The sequence below is a fragment of the Eublepharis macularius genome, chromosome 4, assembly GCF_028583425.1.
Source record: "Eublepharis macularius isolate TG4126 chromosome 4, MPM_Emac_v1.0, whole genome shotgun sequence".
NCBI lineage: Eukaryota > Metazoa > Chordata > Lepidosauria > Squamata > Eublepharidae > Eublepharis > Eublepharis macularius.
The window spans coordinates 140860681-140883781 of record NC_072793.1 but is presented as its reverse complement, the minus strand read 5'-3'; the positions used below and the strand labels follow the sequence as shown (position 1 = coordinate 140883781).

Here is a 23101-nt window from a genome sequence, read left to right as displayed (position 1 = left end):
CAGTAAGATTGGCTCTCCTGCTGGAAAGATCACGGATACTGTTTCATCATTACTGTTCAAACCACTCAATTTCAAACGAGTTCAATTCTGTTTTTACTGTTTAAAAGCTTAAACATTTAATCTGTTTCTACTCGGAAGCTGGGGGGGGAGGAGCCCAAAGGTCAATGTTCTCCAGTTAAATAATTTGAATTGAGTTAAATTTCTGCAGGCTTTTCAGTGTAAGGTAGTACAAGTAGAAATAAACACAGAAAGTGAGGAGGGGGGTGCCTTTAACAGGCTTGACAAATGACACTAGGATTCACACCCACTGCTGGGTTGCCACTAATAAGCTAAAGAGGAAGCAGCCAATCTCAGCTAATTACCAGATAAAATTGTATTGTAAGGACTCTAATTAGGAGATGCTTATGAAGGTGATCTAATGATTAAACGCTGCATTCAAATGACCTCACCATCAATGTGCAACGGTGCAAGATGTCACTGGAATATTTTGTAGAAACAGTAATTTTATTTCGGGGGGGGGGAGTAATATTTGTAATAATGGCTACGAGGTAAACTAATTAAAAGACAGTTCCTAGAGGAAGGCTGTGGCTTTGAGCAGCTGCGGCCGTTCCAAAACAAAGTGCCAAATCTCGACAGAGGAACAGCAGTCAAGTGGAAAATTTCTGCCTGACCTCTGCTCTCCGTATTCATTTGCAGGAAAACTAATGACACATATACATATTCCCACAAAATTGTTCTAATTGCTAATTTGCCAAAGGAGCCCGGTTTCCAAATTAAACATGACTGCAGTCTGAGAAGAAAGAAGAAAAAGGGAAGGGGGGAGCCAGAAGTCTGGTGTAACATCATGTGTCACCTCAGACAACTGTTGGTAGACTGAACCAACAAGTTAATGAAATGGTCAGTCTCTTTCCTTGGTACCGAAGATTGGTTTTGCAAACTTTTGTTCAGTGACAACATCTCCCATATTTAAGTGCCCCAAACTTTGATCAGATACTTTGCCATAACTGTAATGAGAAGAGTGACAGAGAATTTAGACTGAGTATATTTGAGAATGCATTGTTTTCAAATACAGACATTAATTGTGAACTGGACCATAACCACTGTATGAATTGTATTTTTGTTGAAATCTCAAAATATTAATCTTCATTATAAATGGATGAATCGTAATTTTGTCATCAATTAGCAATGAAAAAGCCCATCTAGATTCTATTTTTATGTCCACCAAAGATGATTAGACTGGGGCAAAGATCAGGAAGGGCTTGTATTGGGAGGGTTGCATTTCCTGATGGAAATGCCATATGATTTCTCAGAGTTCGCTTTTTGTATTAAAAACATGTGCCATGATTTTTTAAAAGTTGCTCATAAAGGCAGTTGACATACAAGTAGTTTCCAGTTTGGGGTAATTTATTTTAATGAGGTATCATTATTTGCTACAGGGTAATAGAGGCAAGTTTCAACCAAGTCCTTATTATTATATTGGACATGCTGGTGCAAGCTTATTTCGTCCAGTGTCATGAGAGGGATGGCAGGCTGCATCACTAGCTACTGGTAACTAGCTATTCATGTTTGTTCCAGTAACAAGTAGATGCACCTAGTAGGCATCTTCAGTTATTACGTGAAGAATCGTTATACAATTCAGTACTTAATCAGAATGCTTGGATTCTGCCATTGCATTATGGCAGAAACCCATGAATGAACAAGTAACCTAATTCTTTGTTGCTGAAAAGCACTTGGTACTCTGCTTGAGGAAGAATTGTTCCTCAAGCAGAGTACAAGTTGGATGTTTGTACAACCAACATGCATTGATCTAGAATACTACCATTTGAATTCCACATGAAAACACAAAATTGCCTTAAATCAAATCAGAGTATTGGTCCATTGAGACCCCTTTCTCATGGTTTAAACTGCCATTTATGAGCATTTGCCGCAATCGCAATGGCTTCGGCATGGCACCACCACATTCCACACTGTCTGAGGCAGTTTTGATTTGGAGTCTTGTTTTTCATTTTAGACGGGCTTTGAAGTCTTGGGGCAGTTTCAGGCTTTGGGGGCTTTGCAATTCATGTCACACTTTTTAAAAAAAACTTTGAGCAGGCGGAGTAACGTTGCAATGTTGGAACCCATCCCCCCTGTATTTGCTGATTGGGCTGTCCTGTGCCCACTGGAGAGGCAACTGGTGGCAGAGTTTGGGGGAAAACAAGTCTTTTTCCTGCTTGTTCCACTCTTTTTTTTTTTAAAGCTAAGCCAGGAAAGGGTTAAAATGCTGATGCTTCACCCCCTCCTGGTAGATTCCCTGCTGCTTTGTTTCCAAAGGGCTGTGCAAAACGCTTGGGTTTTTTCTCTCTTTGGCAAAGCCCAAAACATGCCTGGGAGGGAGGGGAAAGTAGCCATTTAATCCTTTCCTAGCTTTTAAAGCAGGAAGAATGTACAATGTTACAACCCCTTTCTTGCCTTTGAAAAAAAAAGTGTGCACGCATACCCCAAGGAATGTCTTAAAGGTGCTACTGGACTCTTTTTTATTTTACCCCAAGGAAGGAAGGGAAAAGCAGCAGTTTAAACCTGGGGCTGCCTGACTACTAAGCAAATGCTCTGCCATTGAACCATCCCTCCTTTCCCTACAGATCTTTTAGAAAGCTAAGATTGTTCTGTGTATATATTTTATTGGACAAGAATCTTCCTCAGCCCTACCACGCTTCCTGCTGTAGCACAGTGGTTAAGTGGTTGGGTTTCAAAATCAGCACTCTGCTGGTTAGAATCCACCATTGCCATGAGCTCAGCAAGTGGCCTTGGGTAAGCCACTCCCCTCAGCCCCAGCTCCCTAGCTGTATTGTGGGGATAATAATAACACTAACTTTGTTCACCGCTCTGACTGGGGCACTAATCTGTCTAGAAAAGGAGTAACTAAGCATAGTTATGATGATGATGACGATGACATGTACCCTCTGATCTCTCATACAAACTTGTCTATTTAAAATGGTTTCCATTGAGTTCCATTAAGACTATGCATGGAAACTGTGACAAAAAACCAAATATACCAGGAAATCTCTCACGTTCTAAGGGGGAAAAAATCATGCATGCTTCACTGAGGCCATCTGTGGTGCTTTAGGGCACTGATTTTTCTACTATTGATGCTACCACTGTGATCATGGCTAAAACAGATGTTATAACTAGACCTCAGAAGGTAGATAGGCACTGACTGTTAGCCACTGAAGGTGAGCAAGAGTTAGGTTGTTAGATTTAATACTTTAGCCATGAAATATATACTGTATGTAACACAGGATTTGGCAGGCAGCAATCACTTAGCAGGTGTTGTTATTGGCAGGGACACTAAGGAAACGCAAGTTGAGGAGTGGGACTTAATGAAAAACAGTATATAAAAACAGCTTTTGTGTGTTGCATTTGTGAATTTCTTTTTATTGCTACATATCATTATTTTTCAAACTATAAAATACAGCTACAGCAGCTAAAATGCTCAGTCATTACCTCACAGTTAAAAGGCTATTTTTTTAATGCTTTGTTTTTACAGTTGCTAAAAACAGGATTTCAAAACAATCCTAATTGCTGTGGTTAGGGTAAAGGAAAATACATAAAAAATAGCCAACAGTTATGTCAGCTCCATAAAGACGGATGTACTGCCAGGTATGCAAAACCTCTTTTTGAGCCAGGGAAAGAAGAATGCATTCCTTCTCTTTTTCCTGAGCAGCAATTTGCAGCTATGTTGCGCCATCTGAAAGAACAGTGGGCCCTGGATTCCCTCTGTCACCTTAGGCTCACACATGGGTGACAATAATGTAATGACTATTGCAGTAAGTATAAAATCAGAATATAAAATGTTCTGTCACACAACCAAACTCTAACAAACAATTTACAGAAAATGCAAATACTGGATCACAACAAAATCTAACAAAAGTGCTGATGGGGATGGATGTAACGTTTCTTCACTAATAACTGGGTGCCACAGAAATAAAGAGGCTTTACAGCAACTTTTTTTGAGGCGTGTGTTTAAATACAGCGGATGGAATTCTCCAGCTCCTCCCTTTTGCTTCTTCCCTTTTCTCAGGATGCCTTCCAAAAGGAGGAACAATGGCCTCACACAATAAATCATTTGAGTCTCCCCCAAAGTTAATGAAAGCAAAGACTGACACAGTTCATTTGAGGCTATTGCTCTCATCCCAAGTCTCATAACTAGCAGGATAACAGCAAATAGAGGTAAGCAAGACTACAGAGCTTTCAGAGTGCTTTAAGGTTCACTGAACTCCTGCTCAGCCAATCAGGACAAGAAAAAGGGGAGAAAGCCTACAGCTGGTGCCTTTTGGCCCAGTCAGGACTTGAAAACAAGCTAGGCTTGAGGAGAAGGGTCAGGAAGGAGGATATACTCAGCATAGCTCCAAAGACATGAGAAGAACTTTTTATTATCGGCCAGAATAAAATTCCTTGAATTGTGTCACCTGCACCATCCTGAACTGGAAGTTTTAGAGGAGTTATACTAAAAAAAATCAGAAACCCCTGGCAGAGCAAGTCCATCTTGCCTAAAAGTTGTCCTCCCTATAATGTTCTTAATTATTTTTTGCCTTTTCTTCACACAGTGAGTAAGCTACTAAACATTGCTAAACAAGGCACTTACTATTTGATTTTACCCTCAGGTCAAGGGATTTTTTTTTTGCTTTGCTCCTCTTTTCTCTCGCACACATCTGCGTATCTCCAAGCCTTCCCCCATCTAAATCCTTTATTTTCCTTAGTGCTGACTTGTGTGTGTACCGTGCCTTGGCAAATAGCACAAACACTAGCACAAACACTCGCCCTAGCAAATGACACACACACATATATACTTTTTTAAAAAATAAAGCACACTGTTCTCATTACGTATTTCTTTGCAGTTCCATTCACTTCTACAGGACTGAAGCATGGTGACTGATATGTGATAGCTAAGAAACGCATGGGCACTCCAAAATGCAGCTAAGAGATCACTTATTTTAAGGAGATAATCTCATACATGCTTCTTCTTGTGATTATACCTGACAAGATGCTGCTCTCTATGGCTGGGTGGATTCCTGATTCATTGTGCAACACCAGGAACTGATCAAAGAGTTCAGCAGGACAAAAATATGGTGCTAATTTATGTAACTAGTCAAGACCAGTGAAATACCAATGGCAAACACCATACGGTATTTAGCTACAGCATATACTGTACGGCAAAGTTCTCTCATTTTTTTCAGCTGGTTATAACTATTTTAATATAAACATTACAAGCTTTCAATAATAAAAAACCAAATAAACTCTCCAGTTGGTCATTAAAAATCTGCAATTTTGAATTCCACTTTTATTGCTATGTTTGGATCAGCTACGACTTTCTCCTTTAAAAATGGACCCCCACCCCCACCCCTTCAATCCCTAACATACACCTTGCATCCGTTGAAGGGAGAAAGGAAAAATTAATTACTGGATATAAAGAATACTTTACACTGCAGCATTGGACATTAGATCTTCCATAGTCAAAGTCCTATCCTGCTGAGTTAAAAGGACCAGGGTCTAGCACACATTCTGTGATGCCGCTGCTTTTTCCTCCCTCGCAGGAAAAGCACAATATGCAAAACACTATATTCCTACATTTTATAATTAATTTTCAAATGCTTCACCTATACACATTTTAATAATTTCTGATTTATCTGATGGTATCTATAATAATTTTTCTATATTTCAATAAATGAAAAGAAGGCTGTTTCAATCCAACAACAGAGTGTCACACAATATAGGCCTGTCAGGCACCATTTTTTTTTAAAAAAAAACTTCTAACATGTAAGTTAAAGGATAAGGAATTTATAATGCTGCCTGTGAACGAAACCACTTTTCATACACAAATGTGATCTTTTTTTCCCCCCAAAGGGTAATACAACAGTACATTTACATAAACTAATCCAAACAATCTATGTATTTGACAATGGCAAACCTCACACAGACTGGCTATTGTTGGTTTACATCTTGAAGTTCTTTATGTTGGCTTGTAACGCTGCTCTGGCTGTCAAAGGTTTGACTTGGACTCTAAATAAATGGTTATACAAGTGCTGTGCAGCGATATTGGACTTCTTTGCAAAAGAAAACCTGCTGCGTATGAATTCAAAAGCTATTAATTTTTCAGTCAAAAATATTCATGCCTATTTCTTTTAATAGAGAAACACTATGCTGAGCAACTGCGAGATAATGTTGACTAGTGGTACAGAATTTTCAATAGAGCAGTTAAAAATAAATTTAGTAGGAGGTCCCCATCAAAGCTATAATTTTCCAGAATGTAAAACATTTTTAATACTAATCAGTGCATCCTCCCCCGATCACTTTTTTTTCTTTTCCTACTGTTTTTTCCTGTTTATTGCCTGTATTAGCAATTCTTATGATACCCCCCAATAATATTTCCAGGGCTCATTAACAAAAATTACCAGATTCTCAGCAGTATCTTACTGGTCAAACCAGCTGCATACTCCTTATCTTGATATCCCCTTCCTAGAGACCATATTCCCTTTGAGGGCACAAAGGAGCCCTCAAACTGTCTTTCCACCACCTGTAAGGCTCTTTGCAAAGCTACCGTGTGGGCTACTGTTCATATGTGCCTGAGAGTGTTAAGCCAGAACGTGAGGGGAACAAGTTGTGTTTTGCCTCATCTCACGTGTATAATAGATACAAAAACCCTTCCCATCACACTGTAAAAAGAGTGGAAGGGAGGCACTTAGTGGAATGAAGAAAAGAAAAAAAACCAGCCAAGACATTTCAGATTATGCAAGTTTCCCTGCTACAAACTGTGCTATAGCAGGAGCTTCTAGGACAGAGAGCTGGTACCCTTCTACTAAGCTCTTTCAAAGCACTTCTCTCTGTTTATCACATGTACGTCATCCAATGCTTCAGAGAGGAGGAAAAACCCCTAAAAAACCAGTAAACGAAACTGCTGTGGAGAGGATTTACACAAAGCCTGCAAACTATTGAAGTGCGACAAGGAGAAGGTACCTCTCGGCGGCACATGATGCTTAAAGAGTTTTCAGCACTCCAAAGGAATGAATTCTGCAGAAAAGCCCTTAATGAGATAGACAGAGAGTAAAGCAAGATCAAGGATTCTAATGAAATGTTTGATCTAACATTAAAAATAGTCCATCTGTCAAAATCCGTCCAGCACACCCTAAAACGACAGAAGCAAACGTAGCATTTTCTTTAATACACCTTGCATTTATTTTACTCCTTTTGTCCAAATGCTTTAAAATTCCTAATTGCTTCATGTGATTATTCCAAATGAAGGGAGTGATCTGCTTCTTGATTTTAAAATTTGTAAGATTTAAAGGTACACTGCCTTTATTTGATTTTACTTTGAATGATGTGGAAACTAATTGAGCGTGACCAATCTATAGGTAGCACAAGTGGCTTCAATCAATATGCAGTGAAGCAGTATGCTGACAAACTACGGGTTTACCTGTTTGGGCTTTCCTGCCCTCTGTAAATAAACCAAACACACACTCGTGTATGCTTGATTTATGGTGATAGAAATAAAAAAGGAGTCGGACTATTAACCTAGCAAATATGGTAGCCTGCCAAGATATAGTCGGTAGACAAAAATTAATGTCTCAAACAGAACACATTACAGAGATAGTGAACATAAAATCATTAAATCCTCTGCACACCTCTGTTTTCCCCAGAAAAAGGATGTCTAATTTTCAGGTTGCATATGAAATAAATAGCTGTAGAGGGAGATAGGGAAAACCCTAGGGGAGCAAAACCTTTGAAGACAGGAAGGAACAGTTGAGCTTTGTAAACAGACAATCTTTTCCTTTGTAAACAGACAATCTGTTCCTCCATTTTACACCAGGCTTTTATATATTTGAAAAGTGTCATGTCTTGCTTTAACCTTTTTTGCTAAGACTGTTGTTGCATAAACAGAGTTTATGCATCTGCAAGACTATTCTTCTGTAATGTTCATACTGTATCAAAAACTGTACTCTCCAACTTTTCGCCATGCATGTTAAGAACTTAAGAAGAATGCTGAAGAACAAACCAACAGTATATCTACTCCAGAATCCAACAGGGGATAACCAGATGCCAATGTGTAGGATGCAGAGACCAGATCTTTCCCTGTTGTTGCTCCCAACTGGTATTTAGGTGTATACAGTCTCTGAATATGGAGGTTTCATTCAGCCATATGCTTAGGGATTCCCCTTTCTGAATGATTTTGTGACTGTAAATCAGGGAATCTAAATACTATTTGGCATCATTTTATTGACTGTAAGTCTGAATTTGCCAGAGATAAATAGATCTCAGTATACATTCAGAAATGGGGACGTGTTCCAAAACAAGAACAAGTTATAAAGCTTTTAGCTGATACTGATCCAAGTGTAACTCTTGCTGTGACAAAATTTCAATCTACGGTTTTTAAATGATTTTTTTCTCCTTATGATGTATCTTATACCTTGTATTTAGTATCTCTGGTTATTTGGTTAATTATTATTGAACTGTATTATTCTATACTTTTGAATTACTGAATTTTTCTGCTTATGACTCGTTGGTCCATGAGTGTGGAATAAAGAATGGAAAAAAACTCATCCTTATGGCTAAGAGCACTTGATGGACCTATTCTACACTTTCAGTCATCAATAAAAAGTCATACTTTTTTTTTACAAGCAGAAGAAATTAACCTTACTATCATAAACAAACACACTGTGTGAAGGCAACCGGGAGTATTATAACCTACTGTAAACATATCAGGAGCAGAAGGATATACACCTGTTTAAATGACGTACACAGTTCTGTTCACTCTGCACAGTGAAAAATAGAGGAGAGATTCAAGCATTCAAAGAGTTTGTTAAAAGCCTAAAAAACTGACTGGATGAACAAACTGTGCCCAGTGCTCACACTGAGAGATCTCTGTCTTTTGGTGCTACACCTCTGAAGATGCCAGCCACAGCTGCTGGCGAAACGTCAGGAACTACAATGCCAAGACCACGGCAATACAGCCCGGAAAACCCACAACAGCCAAACTGTGCCCAATTCCATATTCCTTCATGCCTTCCATAGCTCAAGAGTTCCATCTTATCTACTATATTATTATCTACTATATTATAGATGTTATATAAATATTAAATGAAGATCACCTTCATCACAGTCAATTTGCAGATATCTATGCGTGAAAATTGAGGTGAGGGGTGAGCAAGTGCTAGGGTACACTGGAGTGGATTCAAAGGCATCCTTCTGCACGCAGAAGGCTTCCTCCACTCATGCAGAGGCTGTTCTACAACTTGGGTTAGACCACTGCACAAGAAAAGTGAAATCAAATCTGAAGATGCTAATCTGCTCATGCAAAACATGTGCAGTTGCTAAAGATGTATCACAGCAGTGAGAACCTATCTGCTGCTTTTAGAGAATACTCTTGCAAGTTCTTGCAGAACATGAGTTTGTCTTCACATTATATTTACTGGCTCTACCATCCCCCACAAGGTTGATCTACAAGAAGCACTCCAGTCTAAGCCCATCAGTGGTCTTAGACTGTAGTAAGTCTGCATTGGCTTGCACTGTCAGTATGGCATGGGTTCCCTTGGTTTACAGATACGTTAGAAGCAATCCTAGGCACATCTACTCTGAAGTAAATTCCATTTAACTCAGGAAAGTGCTCTTAGTCCCAGCCTTTGAGCCTGTAAGCTTTAAAGAGCAACTCGGGGGTGGGGGGAGGATTATTTTTTATACAAAAAGCACAAAACCAAACCGTTAGTATTCCAAGCCAAACAGACGGGGAAATGGTTTCTTTCCATTTTTGGTCATTTTAAACGGACTGGGCTGGATGCTGCAGCCATGGATGAGCCACGCAAAAAACAGGCTGTCGGGAAACTCTCTTCTCTTCGGAGATACTTACAGGCTGAGGGGTAGCTTTGGGTTCGGTCGATTTCACATGCAGGTGTGTCATCATCGCTTGCAGGCGTTCTTTGTCTTTTGCCAGCTGAAGAGGGAGAAAGAATTTAGAAAGTTCTTGTTATTTTTTTGCTGAACAGAATCCAGAATTGTACTCTTTTTCCAAATGAAGCGCCTGGCACCGGAGCTGGCATATGACAAACATCTCCCCCCCCCCCCGCCTGCTATTATTTCCTCAGTGGTCTGGAAATGCTATCCGGCTCTTTTTTTGAAGCGAAACAAAACTCTGGGTGCTGGGTATCAGCCTCTTGCAGAGCGAAACACATTAGCTTTTGACTGGAGTAGCTCTAGACCTGCTGGCACCAGTGGGTTCACTGCAGCATCGACAGCTAAAAAGACAACAATGAATCATATTTACTAGGCGACTCTACCCCAATCCATGTTCAAAGGATAGAGCATAAAGGAGAGTTAGGTGGCTAGGAGAATCCTTTTTTTTAAAATTCAGTTTTAAAGAGAAAACTAGAAAATGCCTCCTTTCCTCTGTGTTTTTTTCTTTTGCCAACCGCAGCTGTCAAGCTATATAATCTGTATACTGGCCTTTCCACTCAGGTTATGAAACATCTGGACAGATTCAACTTTCATTTAAAACATCTCTACAAGCCATTCATTCAAAAAAAAAAGTTTCTAGTCCTCAGTATTTCATAAAATAGAGGAAAATACATAGATCAGTTATTCCTGACTAGGAATCAGCAAGGCCACCCTGATCTGTAAAAGCCTATAAAACCAAAGCTTTTAGGATTGATTGACAAGCAAGAAAAGCAGTTACCCTTTTCTGGCTACTAAATGACAAAAGAGGTTTTGATTTCCTTTTAGTTGTCTGTGATCTCTCTAACTTTGCTCTTGCAAGACAAAACTCATAGTAACATGTCTCCTTCCATGCCAGCAAAGGCTAAATGGCAAGCACGACTTTTCAGGTACATTTTATGAAATCACTCATGTGGCAAAGCAGGTTATGTAAAAGGAGAAAGGTTGCTCAGGACCAGGAGGAAAAAAACGAGAGAATTGGAGGGTAGGGGTGGGTGGGAAAGGTGAAGCAGAAGAAGAAGGAATGCAACTCAGAGAAATCCTAAAATGTGATCATTGTTGTACTCGATGCTTTGGTACTGCACTGTGTTAATTCCCTGATATCTATTTAACTTCTTTATACAGCTCACATAGTTTATGTGATTATTGTTGTTTGCAGGATGGCACGTATAATGCTACTGATACAGGTGACTAGGGACCATAGCCACCAGCACACAACTGCTCGGCAGCTGTGAAGAACAGAGGCTGGCCCAACTTGTATTGTTACCAGGCTAATAATCCACGACACAGGATCAGATGCGCATACCTCTCTTCCACCATGCATATACAATGGAAGATGGAGCTGTGTACAGAAGCCCTACTTCTGTTTCTTCCCTCACAAAAGAGGAAGGGACTTCCTTATGCACAGAGCAACTACTTCACATGTTACCTTACATATGGTAGAACTGCTAACTGCATAGGCCAAACAACAGGTTTGCGCTAGCCACATGGAAATTTTAAGCCCACCCAACAGCTCATTACCGTGCCTAACAAAACTGCTTTGAGTCTTACACATCTCAGTTTCAAGCATGAGGCAAGAAAAATCTAGTTTGAAGCTCCCAGTGGAGTCACAGTACATATTTATTGGTGTTTTGTAGCCTGATAAAGTTATCTTGTTGTTTTGGCAAGAGTTGTTTGAACAACGCATGTTGGACCAACTGGGACAGAAAGAGTATAAAGTCTGTTTCCGGCATACAAGCAGCAGCATGATATCCCCTGGAAGCACTGCTGTGTGGAAGCTGGTGCCAAGCATTTTGTAGGAAGTAGTTCACCAAGAGGTTCCAGCACTTTTTACCACTCTACTATAATTTGCCACCCCCTGCCTCTTATTTTTCAGCTTATTTTCAACTCGTGTCAAGCTTTTCATCTTTGTATTTAAATATTCAAGACAAAGTAACCAAGAGCATCCTGTAGACATTTTGCATCATGTGCTGCAAAGCTGATGCCCTGACCTGGATAGCCCAGGTGAGCCTGATCTCATCAGATCTCAGAAGCTAAGCAGGGTCAGCCTTGGTTTGTAATAGGATGGGAGACCTCCAATGAAGACCAGGGTTGCAGAGACAGGCAATGGCAAACCACTTCTGTTAATCTCTTGCCATGAAAACCTCACCAGGGGTCGCCATCAATCAACTCTGACTTGAGGGCACTCTCAACCATCACTACCACTACAAGCTGGGAGTACCTTTTCCTATTCATGTTAACTGACCAAGTTAGAATACTTGTGGCAGTATTCAATAAAATAGTGAAGTAGTGGCCACAAGTCAAAGTAGAGTAACCTGTTGCCAAAATCCACTGTTCTGATCTCGGAGAAGAGAAGGAAGACCCTTGTGGGAGTACAGACTTTCTTGACAATGAAAAATAGTCAGACAGGAACGCTCTCCATTACTCCCTCTACCATTGCCTCTGGCGTTTGGTTGGTATATAGATAAAATAACTTTGAAAATAACACAAAGGAGATATGCTAATCTAGCATGTCCAATCTGCATATTAATAATGTTCACAAGCATAAATAATTTAATATGCAAATCACTCTACCTGGTTTTGTGAGGGTATGCTATGGCAAGGCTGAAGCAAGAAAGCCGACCAACACCACTTTCCACCCATCCTGTCTTTGGGCGCCACACCATCTCCCTTTACTTGTACCTGCGAGAACCAGGTTCAAATACTTGCTCTGCCATAGAAGCTCAATGGATGGCTTTGGGGATGGCTTTTGCGGATGGCTCACGTCCTCTTAGCCTAATCTACACCTCATGTGGTATTAGTGAGCAAAACAATGGAGGGCAGGAGAATGATGGGAGCTGTTTTTGTTCCCATTGGCGGAAAGGCAGAGTATAAATGAAATAAAACAAATAAAATTATACATCGTTAGACTAAATTCAGGAAAAAAATGATTTAAAGTTTGCTTTCCTACACTTCCTAAGAGCAACTTTAAAAAACAAAGGAATTTTCTCCCTTGCTGTTCATAATGTTGTGAAAAAAGTGCCCCATTTCTTCATCAGAGAGGCAAGCTGCAGTAATGGTCATCTTGATGTTTTGTCTTATTCCTACCTCTAATCCTTGTCATATGAAACTACCAAAATATACTCTTCTTGTTTTAGTTGCTAGCCTTTTATGGCAAGAATCTAAAGAGATAATTTTGGAGCAAAAGGCATTTCAGGAGCGCATGCACAAACTGCAAGCCAAGTGAAAGAGCCTCCTACTTTCGAAGCAGCAAACAGAAAGTGAGGTATCCGAGGACTCTTTAGGCTGTTTTTCTACAGGTCAGGGAACCTTACCATTCTGAATCCATCACTCCATTAGCAACTCCCTGCTGCTCAGTTAGATCATTCAAAAGGAGTCACTAGGGCTTGATAGGCCACGGGTGTGAGCATGCTCTCATCAGCGTGGCACCAAAGAGGGCTCCTAAGGTCTGACAATGGCATATGTTAATGGTATTGTAGGAGAAATTGCACTTGCGTATTAACCATGCTCTTTTAGGAAGCAGTGCACAGTAGAGAAAAATACAAACTGATGTGTATGTTCTTATTACAGTTTGCAAAATGACCTTAGAGCACCCTCTCTCTAAATGAACCCATCCTCACAAAAACGTTGAGGGGATAAATGAAACTGTAAAGCACTTCATACACAAATGAGCAATACAGATACGTCTGTTACAAGTCAGCAGCAACAGTAACAACATCTTAAGATTAAATTCTGGATGAATTCATCTCAGAAGCGAGAGAAGGGCTACCAAAACATTATTTAATAATAACAGGGGACTTTAATGTCTGAATTGGTGCAAATGGATCTAATATAATTTTAGAGATGTTTGACCCAGACAAGGAAGACCTCCCATATCTTCTTCTAAACAGAGGAGGAAGGTACCACGGGGTAAATCTAGCTGGTAAACAATTAATAAATCTAGTACTCTCCCATAACCTGGGAATAAATTGGTGGATCCTGAAGGGGTGCTTATTTGTTTTACCCATATAGGTTCCAGCACAATAACTTGCTGCCTGATACTGGAAGAGGTGTTAACCAGGATCTGTGATTTTAAAGTGGGTAACTTTCTTGGAGGTGACCATCTCCCCCTTATGCTAACTTTAACCATAGATAAACAAGCAGCTAAGAGCCAAGCTACAAGTGACGCCTGACACAGGTTGGACACTTGTCAGCTTCCCTCAAGTTTTGATGGGAAATGTAGGCATCTTGGTCTTGCAGCTGTAATGGAGAGCCAAGCTGTAAAACCAAGATGCCTACATTTTACATCAAAACTTGAGGTAAGCTGACAAGTGTCCAACCTGTGTAAGGCATCACTTGTAGCTTGGCTCTAAGGCACCATCTTCAACTGCATATGCAGAGCAGATCAACCAGAGAATAAAAATAAGGAAATGGACACCACAGATAGCACAAGAAATTAGCTCTGTAATCCATTCGCAAGAATGCTGCATCTTGCGCAACAAATGTGCCTCAGCAGTTGAGGTGACATCTTATTATGATCCTTTGAGCTAGATAATAGATCTTTGCAAATCTGTGTATCAGCTACCTTGCTTTAATCAATTAAAGCAAAGGAAGAACAATTGGTATGATTATGAATGCTGGGTGCGCCTAAGAAAAGTGAGAGCCTACCATAAGGAGTTTAGACTGAGGAGATCAGAATATACCTTAACCAGATTTAAGATTGCTAAGGGGAGATGGAAACAACTAGTAATCTACAAGAAAAGGGCAACTTTGATGAAAAAATGGAGAGCCTTGATACCTGCTACTCATGATGGAAACAACAAGCAGTTTTGGCACATTGTGAATATCTCAGAGGAAGAGAGTTGTTCACCTTTTTAAAGAGTACCTGCCTATTTTTTTTCTTTTTCAATGACAAATACATTATCATCTTGTGGTTATGGAATGAGTGTCTAACATAATACAAGTGTTACATTAGCTATACTTTTTGGTGCATCTGAAAATGCAGGTGGCAAATGCATTATTGAAACAAAAGATACACCCCTTATTCCTTCGTTATTCCTCTCCCGCACCATTACTTGGTTGTTGGAAACCAGCATCTACTTTGGCTTTTTATTTACTCCAGCATTTTGGCTCAATACTGACTCTAGCATTTGCAAGCAATGAGCTGATAATCACCTTGTGGAACATGTATTAATGGGTTGTCTGAATCCAATTTTAGCTTAGCGCTAAATAATGAAGCTACACAAAAATTAGCTGAATGGTATGGCACAGTAGCTCTTTGCCACACTTCATCCCACAAACAGAGTCACTGATGCTGCCAAGATCAAATAGTACCAAACATCTGTTCAGCAAAATGAGCCCTCACCAGTGAATGCTGGATATGACTTACCTTCTGTGTAATGTCTTTGTATACCTAAAGGTCCTAAGCCAGAAATAGGAACTACATACAGAAAACCTTATCTTTGCACAGATCACCCTAGTTCTATCAGAACATATGAATTCATTGAAGGGAAGTGCATTTCTCAAGGAATGTTACTAAATCAATGCAACACCCCCCCCACCCTGATTCAGATGTAATTTAGTTTCTACAAGATAATATATTGTGGGTATACAAAGGATGCAGAGTGAGAAATATAAAGAGAAGACACCACCACAAACCAGTTTTCAATTTGTAGCTTACCCACAAGTCACTGGCCTACCACTCTACTGAGCAAAGCTGGAAACCTTCCTCCTAGGGTTACCAGGTTCTCTTACACTCCTGGCGGGAGGCACTCGCCTTCTCTGTGTCCCTTGTGCACGCGCCTGCGTGATTACATCACTTCTGGGCAATGTCTTTACACAGGCGCAGGAGTGCACACGCACTTTGTACCGGGCCAATTTGGGCCTCAAATGGGTCCACCTGGGGCCTAAATCAGCCTGTTGCGAACTGTGGGAGCTGTCTCGGTAAGGCTGCCAGACCCCCGGTGGGGGCGGGGGATCCCCCGCCCCCACCCCCGCCCCCACCTACCTGGCTAGCTGGGGGGGCCACGCACCTTCAATGCACGCCCCCCCTATGGTGCTGCGTGCCCCCGCGCACAGCAGCAGCCAGGATCAGGCCTGTTTTGGCCTGGATTGGGGCCCCTGTGGAGCATGGAAGCATTCTTGTGCTCCGCAAGGGCCCACAATGGACCCGATCCACGCCAAAACAGGCGTGGATCGGGCCCGTTGTGGGCCCCAGTTGAGTGCAGGAATGCTCCCATGCTCCATAGGGGCCTTAAATGGGCCCGATTCGTGCCAAAACGGACCCGATCCGTGCCAAAATGGGCGCGGATTGGGCCCGTTTTGGCGTGAATTGGGCCCGTTGTGGGCCCCTGCAGAGCGCAGGAATGCTCCTGCGCTCCGCAGGGGCCCACAACGGGCCCGATCTGCACCCAAACGGGCTGCATGGTGACGTCACTAACTGATGTCATCGCCCTTGCAGGAGCCCCCTCAGGTAAGAGCCAGGCCTCTATCTCCTGCTGGAAGATCGAGGGGGCCTGGCAACCCTATGTCTTGGAGAGGCGCAATGATGTCATTCCTGGGAAGTGACGTTGTCACGCTACCCCAGTAGCATGCCCAGGAGGCCTATTCCTGTGCCTTTCCCCTCATCAGCCAGGTGAGTGGTGGTGGGAGGTGGAGGGTGAAAGCAGGGGATCTCCTGTTACCACTGGGGGATTGGTAACCCTACTTCCTCCATCCTGAGCTGCCTCCTAACTCAAGTGGCTTTTCTCCAAGGCCTGGCTGTTTGCTACTGCTCAACAGCAGCCATCCCCCCCCCCCGCCAAAGCCAGCATAGTGGTGGTTAGAGTTTCAGAGTAGGATATGGGAGACCTACGTTCAAATTACCACTCTACTATGGAAGCTCACTGGATGACTCTGATCCCATCACACACTCTCAGCCTAACCTAGGAAAGGAGAATGATGTAATCTCCTTTGAGTCCCCATTGTGGAGAAAGGCAGTATATAAATGAAGTAAATTAAGAAATGTAAGTGAAGATGGAAGATAGTTAAAAGTTGTTTTGGGGGTTTAAAGGAGAGAAGGCCGTAGGGAAAGGTGGGCATATTGAGGCTGCCAGGAGGAGGGAAAGAGGAAATAGTGTGGGTAGGGGAAATGGAAGTATCCTTGGGAAGTCCTTGCAGGTTCCCTATCATGCAACTGGGTCTTACAGAAGAGGCTGTTGGGGGGGAGGTGAAGACAGAGGGCAGACGAAGGTGGGTGGGAAGGAGAGAAGGAAGCAAGAAAAGGGGAGAGGCTCTGGTGTGCAGGGAAGGAAAAGAGGACATTGTGGGGGAGGGGGAAATGAGATGTCCCCTGCAAATCATTGCAGGTCCCCAATTGTAATATACTACAATACATGCCACTGTTTCTTGTGTAGAGAAACAGTGGCATATATTATATTCTGTGATGTGTAACTAGTGTGTTTGTGCTAGGGTTGCCAGATCCCCTTACCCTCTTGGCAGGCGGGGGATGGGTGGGGTGGCACTCACCTTGTCACTGCGGGACCTGGGATCCCTAGCTTGGGCCTACTTTATCATAACTCATGCTAGTAAACTGCCAACAACTCTAACCAACCACAGAAGCACTCACAGATTGTTCTGAATATACAGGTTATTTTGCTCATTTTTAATCCCTACATGTAGTTTAGTTTTATGGGGGGGGGGGGAAGCATTTAATCCAACAGCTACACAAACAGAGGAATGCAGTGATGACTATGTGTAGCAACTATGGATCAGGCTGGACCAAACTGGACATAGATGGACCTCATAATTTTGGGCAATGGGCACACAAATCCTTGCAAGGAATGAGCCGGGCGGGGGGGAGCAGCAAGGGTAGAGGTGAACAGCTAGCAGCAGCAGTTGCAGCATCTCCATTATTCACTCACTATCATTTCAAAGCTCCAAACACACAAAGGATGTTTCAGAAGATTCAACAGAAAAGTGATTTGGGAACTCTGCTAACTTGCTAGGGGCTATCACCCAGATGAACCAAGAGCGCTGACGCAAAATACAATATATGGGTTTTTAAAGGTACTTTTAAAACGTAACTGCTGCAGAAAAACAGCTGTGTAAAGTGTATGGAGATGCTGGAGATTCATGGCTAGGAAGCACAACCCTACTATGTTACATTTATTATTAGAGAGTTCATAGGAGCCAATCAATGTTCCATTTTCTCTGCCTATTTCAGAGGCAGTGCAAGCACACATCATCTCAGGAGTCAAGAGGGCCAACTCAAGAACTGCCAAGCCAAGTGCAGTGCAGGCTACAGTCAGCACAGCTATGAACTAATGGAATATATATCTGTCCACACAAGATGCTAACTGTGTAAGTATTCTGGCTCACCATTTATTTTCCCTCACATTTTTAGTCACTTCAGTCTTGAAATTATTTGCACAATTAATTAATGTTTTACATTTATCTGAGAATCACTCATCACATTATGTATTTTTATGACACAGGAGACCTCTTACAATTCTCTCCTAAGCTTGAAACTGGAAGGCTATGCTCTGGATATGGGGGCACTTTACCACATGTAGACAACATTACCTCATGATAACTGGCTGTGTATAAAAGCCTTTGAAGACAATGTATGAATGGAAATTTTCTGACTAATTCAATTAGTGGTCTTCAAAGGAACAGCCATACCAATATTTCAAGTGTGCCACCTCGAAGAGAAGCAAGCATAAATGCTAAAGCTGTCCAACAATTAAATAAGATTTAGTTGATTGATCACAAAATACATGATTACATTTAAATAGGTCAACAAAACTGTGATATAGGTATCCTTTTGAGGAATGAAATAAAGTGTGGTATCACAATTTACTTTAAAAATTACTACTTCTCACCAGTTGAAGGAAAGGTCATTAGAATATTTTCTTTTTCCATTCTCTATTACAGTGGAACCAAAGTAACTTAAACAAATATGCCTTCAGCTCATAACTCTACCAATTAAAAATTGCTCAAAGGTATTAAAAATGAGCCTCATTCAATCAGCCAAAGCTTTTACTGATTAATATAACAGTTAAGCCCTAATAACTGCAAGACATCCTGGGCAAAGTTTCTGCATTTGGGTTGGTTAAAATGCAGTACCTTTAAATACCACAAAAAGAAGGAAGAGAACACCTCTGAAAAACAAGGGCAGAAGGTACTCAGTACTGGGAGAAACAAAGAAAGACGGAGGGGATGTCCTCCTGAATAGGCATGTGAACGGTTATTATTAATTACAAGGAATAACTCACATAAAGTGAACAAACACAGAAACCGTAATTATGATAAGCATATACACATTATATGTAAGACAGTGATATAGACAGAGCAAAATAACTTAGCATTCCGCTAAGTAAAACAAATCTACAGAACAGTATTGTGCACTGGACAAAATAAAGCCGTACACTAGCAAAACAGCTATGCAGTCCAATGAGCAAACAAATTACGGTCTGCCAGCTAAATAAGACTGGTTTGGTAAACTACTTCAGAACTGTTTGCTTTTGCAGTATGGCCTAGTGACAGTGAAGTGGTAGGTTACTTCTATCAGTTAACCATGAAGAAAATCAAAACTTATGAAATGAAAATAGTAAGAACCCAGAAAGTTCCAAAATTGCTGAAGTAGCAAAGAGGCCAAGGTCTTGTTTGCCTTTAGTACCCTTAAATATGGCAACTATAACTGTCCTTAGTATCCTTAAACTTGCCAAATTATAATTCACCCCAATGAAAAATGTCCATATGATACAATGGTGAATTAAATCTCATAATAACAACATAGGATTCTTTCATCTTCATTTTTCTTATTTCCTTTTTCTTCTTATTTGTAAATTATGCTCTCTGACCTAGCCACATTAATTCATGCCTCTGTACATCCTAAACTGTCCTTGAAGACAACTCTGAAACTTTACCTGATACAGAACATAATAGCCTAGTGGATGACTGGGAGCAGTTTCTATGCCCATACTCTGCTAATATGAAAACAAACACTGACTTCCAATATGCTTCTGGGTTCTGTCTGAGGTGCTGGTGCTTAGCATGACAGCCTTTCATAGCCTACATATCTGACAGACAGACTCTCCTTATAGGAACCCAGGTGGAAATTTTCCCTTCAAATGTTTTTACTGCATGTGGCCAATACCACTACTGCTCATATGGGAGTGCATTTACTGTCATCACTGCCAATCTATGGAATTGGCCCTTTGTAAGGCCCTAGCTTTAGCCTCACTGATGCCACATTTTCATCCTTGCTCTGATTTCTAGAAAACCTGCATATCTGGCATCAAAGCTGTTAAGAGGTGGAGCTGCAAAGACAATTGGGACAATATCTCTGTTTGCTGGTCATAGGTAAAACCCTAAAGAAAGCAACTCTGGCAACAAAACAGATAAAATAATAAAACAGGAAGAAATCCATTGTGTCATTTAAGTCCATCCAACAACACTACGTGGTTATTTCACTCAAAGATGCAACCTAGAAAGATGAAACCACAGGCTTACACAATCCCTTCCTGCCCTTTCTGACTGGAAAGAGAAGTCAACACTGAACCAGCAGCTCATCCTCCACTTCTTCATTTCTACCTTCAAGAAGAGGAGCAGAGGAGCTTAAAGCCTGCTTCTGATTAGAGATGGGCACGATCCCAAAAAAATTGCCAATCCAGCTGATTGTGGATCGGTGCCAGTGACAATCCCGACTAAACTATCCACACCGATCATCTCCCGTTCCCAATCCATGGATCGTGGATGCCAAAGCGGGGCGCGCTGCTATTCCCAGCTATGTGGGAAGGTGAGTGTTGGCGGCAGCCACCGGGCACGGGGAGACGGCAACGAGCCGCCTCCCCTCAGGGGGCAGGGGGTCTGGCCGCTCGCCGGTGGCACCCCCCCATGTGCCCATCCGCCAGGCCAAAAGGGAGCACGCTGGTGAGAAAAGAACGGTGGCTGATGCCGGCGGCATCTGTGTTTGTGTTTGGCCTTCTGTGTTTGGCTGTCAGAGCTGCCTATCAGGGTTTGCAGGGATGAGATTGGAGTGCCCATGGCTACAGAACACCCCCTTCCCCCTCCCTCCCCTGGGTGTCTTCTCCCAACTGGTGACTGCTTTGCTGCTCCGTGGTTGGAAGGAAGCCCTGCTGATCAAGGAAAGCTGGGCTTCCATTCGGGTTTCCAGGGCGACAGAAGGAAGGCAAACACAGCTCAGGCATTCCCCTGGCTCCGTTGCCCCGGGAATAGATTACTGGCGCCTGAGTGTCTGGCTTCCTGATCCGAGCACGATCCAGCCCCCCTCCCGATCGCTGGATCGTTGGCCATGGCCGATCACGATCCGCTGAGTCATGATCACGTGATCGCCATTATCGTGGGGTTTTTTGGATCGTAATTCGGATCGTGCCCATCTCTACTTCTGATCTCTCGCTAGTACATACTTGAGAGGAAAAAACACCACCACCAAAAGCATTTCTAACAATACAATCCTAAGAAATCAATGGGCTTAGACTGGAGCAACTATGTTTAGGATTGTATTATAAAATAGGGAAATATAAGCCTAAAACACTCTTGAGAGATGGGAGGAGGGGCTGTACTATCCATTTTTTGAAAACTTTGAAGGACTGACACTCTACAGCTCCTGTAAGCAGTTTTTCCTGTTGTTGAAACTCTTATATTTGGAAGTTTTCATGCTGGTCAAATTTACATCTCTCACATTCCACTGGGGAAATCATTTACCTGATGGATAACCTCCTCTGAGCTTACCAGAAAAACTGCAATTCATTTTTTTGGGTAATTTTAGCAGCAAGAAAAACCGATTTCTGTCTGCTTAACATTTTTCATATTATAAGTCTTGAGGAAGTTGTTATCACCAAGTGTTTGATTTTCTCACAGAAGTTGTATTAAAATATTTAATACTGAAGGAACATTGTGACCATAAGTAAAATCTGAAGAAAAATGTCTAATTTATGAGATAAGAAGATAAAAGGGATTTTAAAAATATAAGTCATGGTTATCGTGAAAAAGTAACAACAAAACGTTTAAGTGTGTTTTTGCTGATTTTTCTTTATAACCATTTGAAGCTGTAAATGACTAACTCAGTAAAATTCCAAATGTAATTATCTTCTGCACTTAGCCCACGGCTTTCCATATATCTCTACATTACCATCTTGCATACAAAATAGAATGGTTTTTTTTTTGGAGGAATGGTAACTATATAATGTACAACATTGTTTTAATTTGTCTTCTTTAGCTAACCTTTTGTCCACTTTCTTATATATAAAGAAAGTCAACCCATAAAGAACAGCAAGAGACAGCAAGAGACAGAGAAGACTCAGAAGCATTTTGAAATACAGTTACATAAAGGGTCGTTATAATACTGCAACTGCATATTATCATAAGCTCTAATTGCACTCACTTAATAAAACCATTAGAAACTGACATTGCATAAATACAAATCAGTTTCGATGCATAAACATATATTAATTTCTTATCAAAAATATATTATATGAGTGTGTGTGTGTGTGTGTGTAAAAATACATAAGTGAGCAGTTCTCAGATACAAAAAATGATATCCAGTCTAATCATGGACAAGGCTTGAAAAACAATAGTAAATTGCTCTCATTCTACCAATATAACATCCCTCACCACACCCCTCACCAAAACCCAAATTCTGGCACAAAAGACATTAAAATGTGTACTGATAATTCCAAATAACTTAATGCATTTATTACTAAATGTATAAAGAGGAAGCCAAATTGCAATCTCCATAACTACTTTTAAAGAATTATTGCAAGTAAATTTTGAAAGCTCCAGTTCAAATGACAATTGGGCAAAGCAGAACTCATTTAATCCAACTCCATTAACATAGAGGCAATATCAATATAAAAATGTCATCTTTACCTGCAGTTCTAACTGTTGTACAACCTGCATTTGTACTCTACATTGGGCTGTACTTCTATCATCCAGCGCATGCTCACTGTTGAGATGTCTGTAACAACACACAGAAAACCATTAAGTGAAATGGATAAAACAAAAAGAGAAAAGTAAGTAAATACCAAGATGAGTGTCAGAAAAATGTGTCTCTTTTTAAAGTACCTCTGCCCTCTTTTAAACAGTGTTTGCTAACATAGGGCATTTTATTTCCCATAAACAAATCGCTCAAATTAAAGAAAAAACTTTGCAGAAGAGTTGT

At 41.1% G+C, this 23101-nt stretch overlaps 1 protein-coding gene across 6 annotated transcripts in view; it reads right to left on the bottom strand.

Moving 5' to 3' along the window:
* Positions 1-23101, bottom strand: part of FOXP1 (forkhead box P1) — a 714752-nt gene that overhangs the window by 40273 nt on the left and 651378 nt on the right. For all 6 annotated transcript variants that reach the window (XM_054975302.1, XM_054975305.1, XM_054975306.1 and 3 more), the window contains 2 exons: positions 22810-22897; positions 9878-9961 (listed from right to left, as the gene is read on the bottom strand). In XM_054975302.1, the coding sequence (XP_054831277.1) occupies positions 9878-9961; positions 22810-22897 (172 nt within the window). The remainder of the gene's footprint in view (positions 1-9877; positions 9962-22809; positions 22898-23101) is intronic.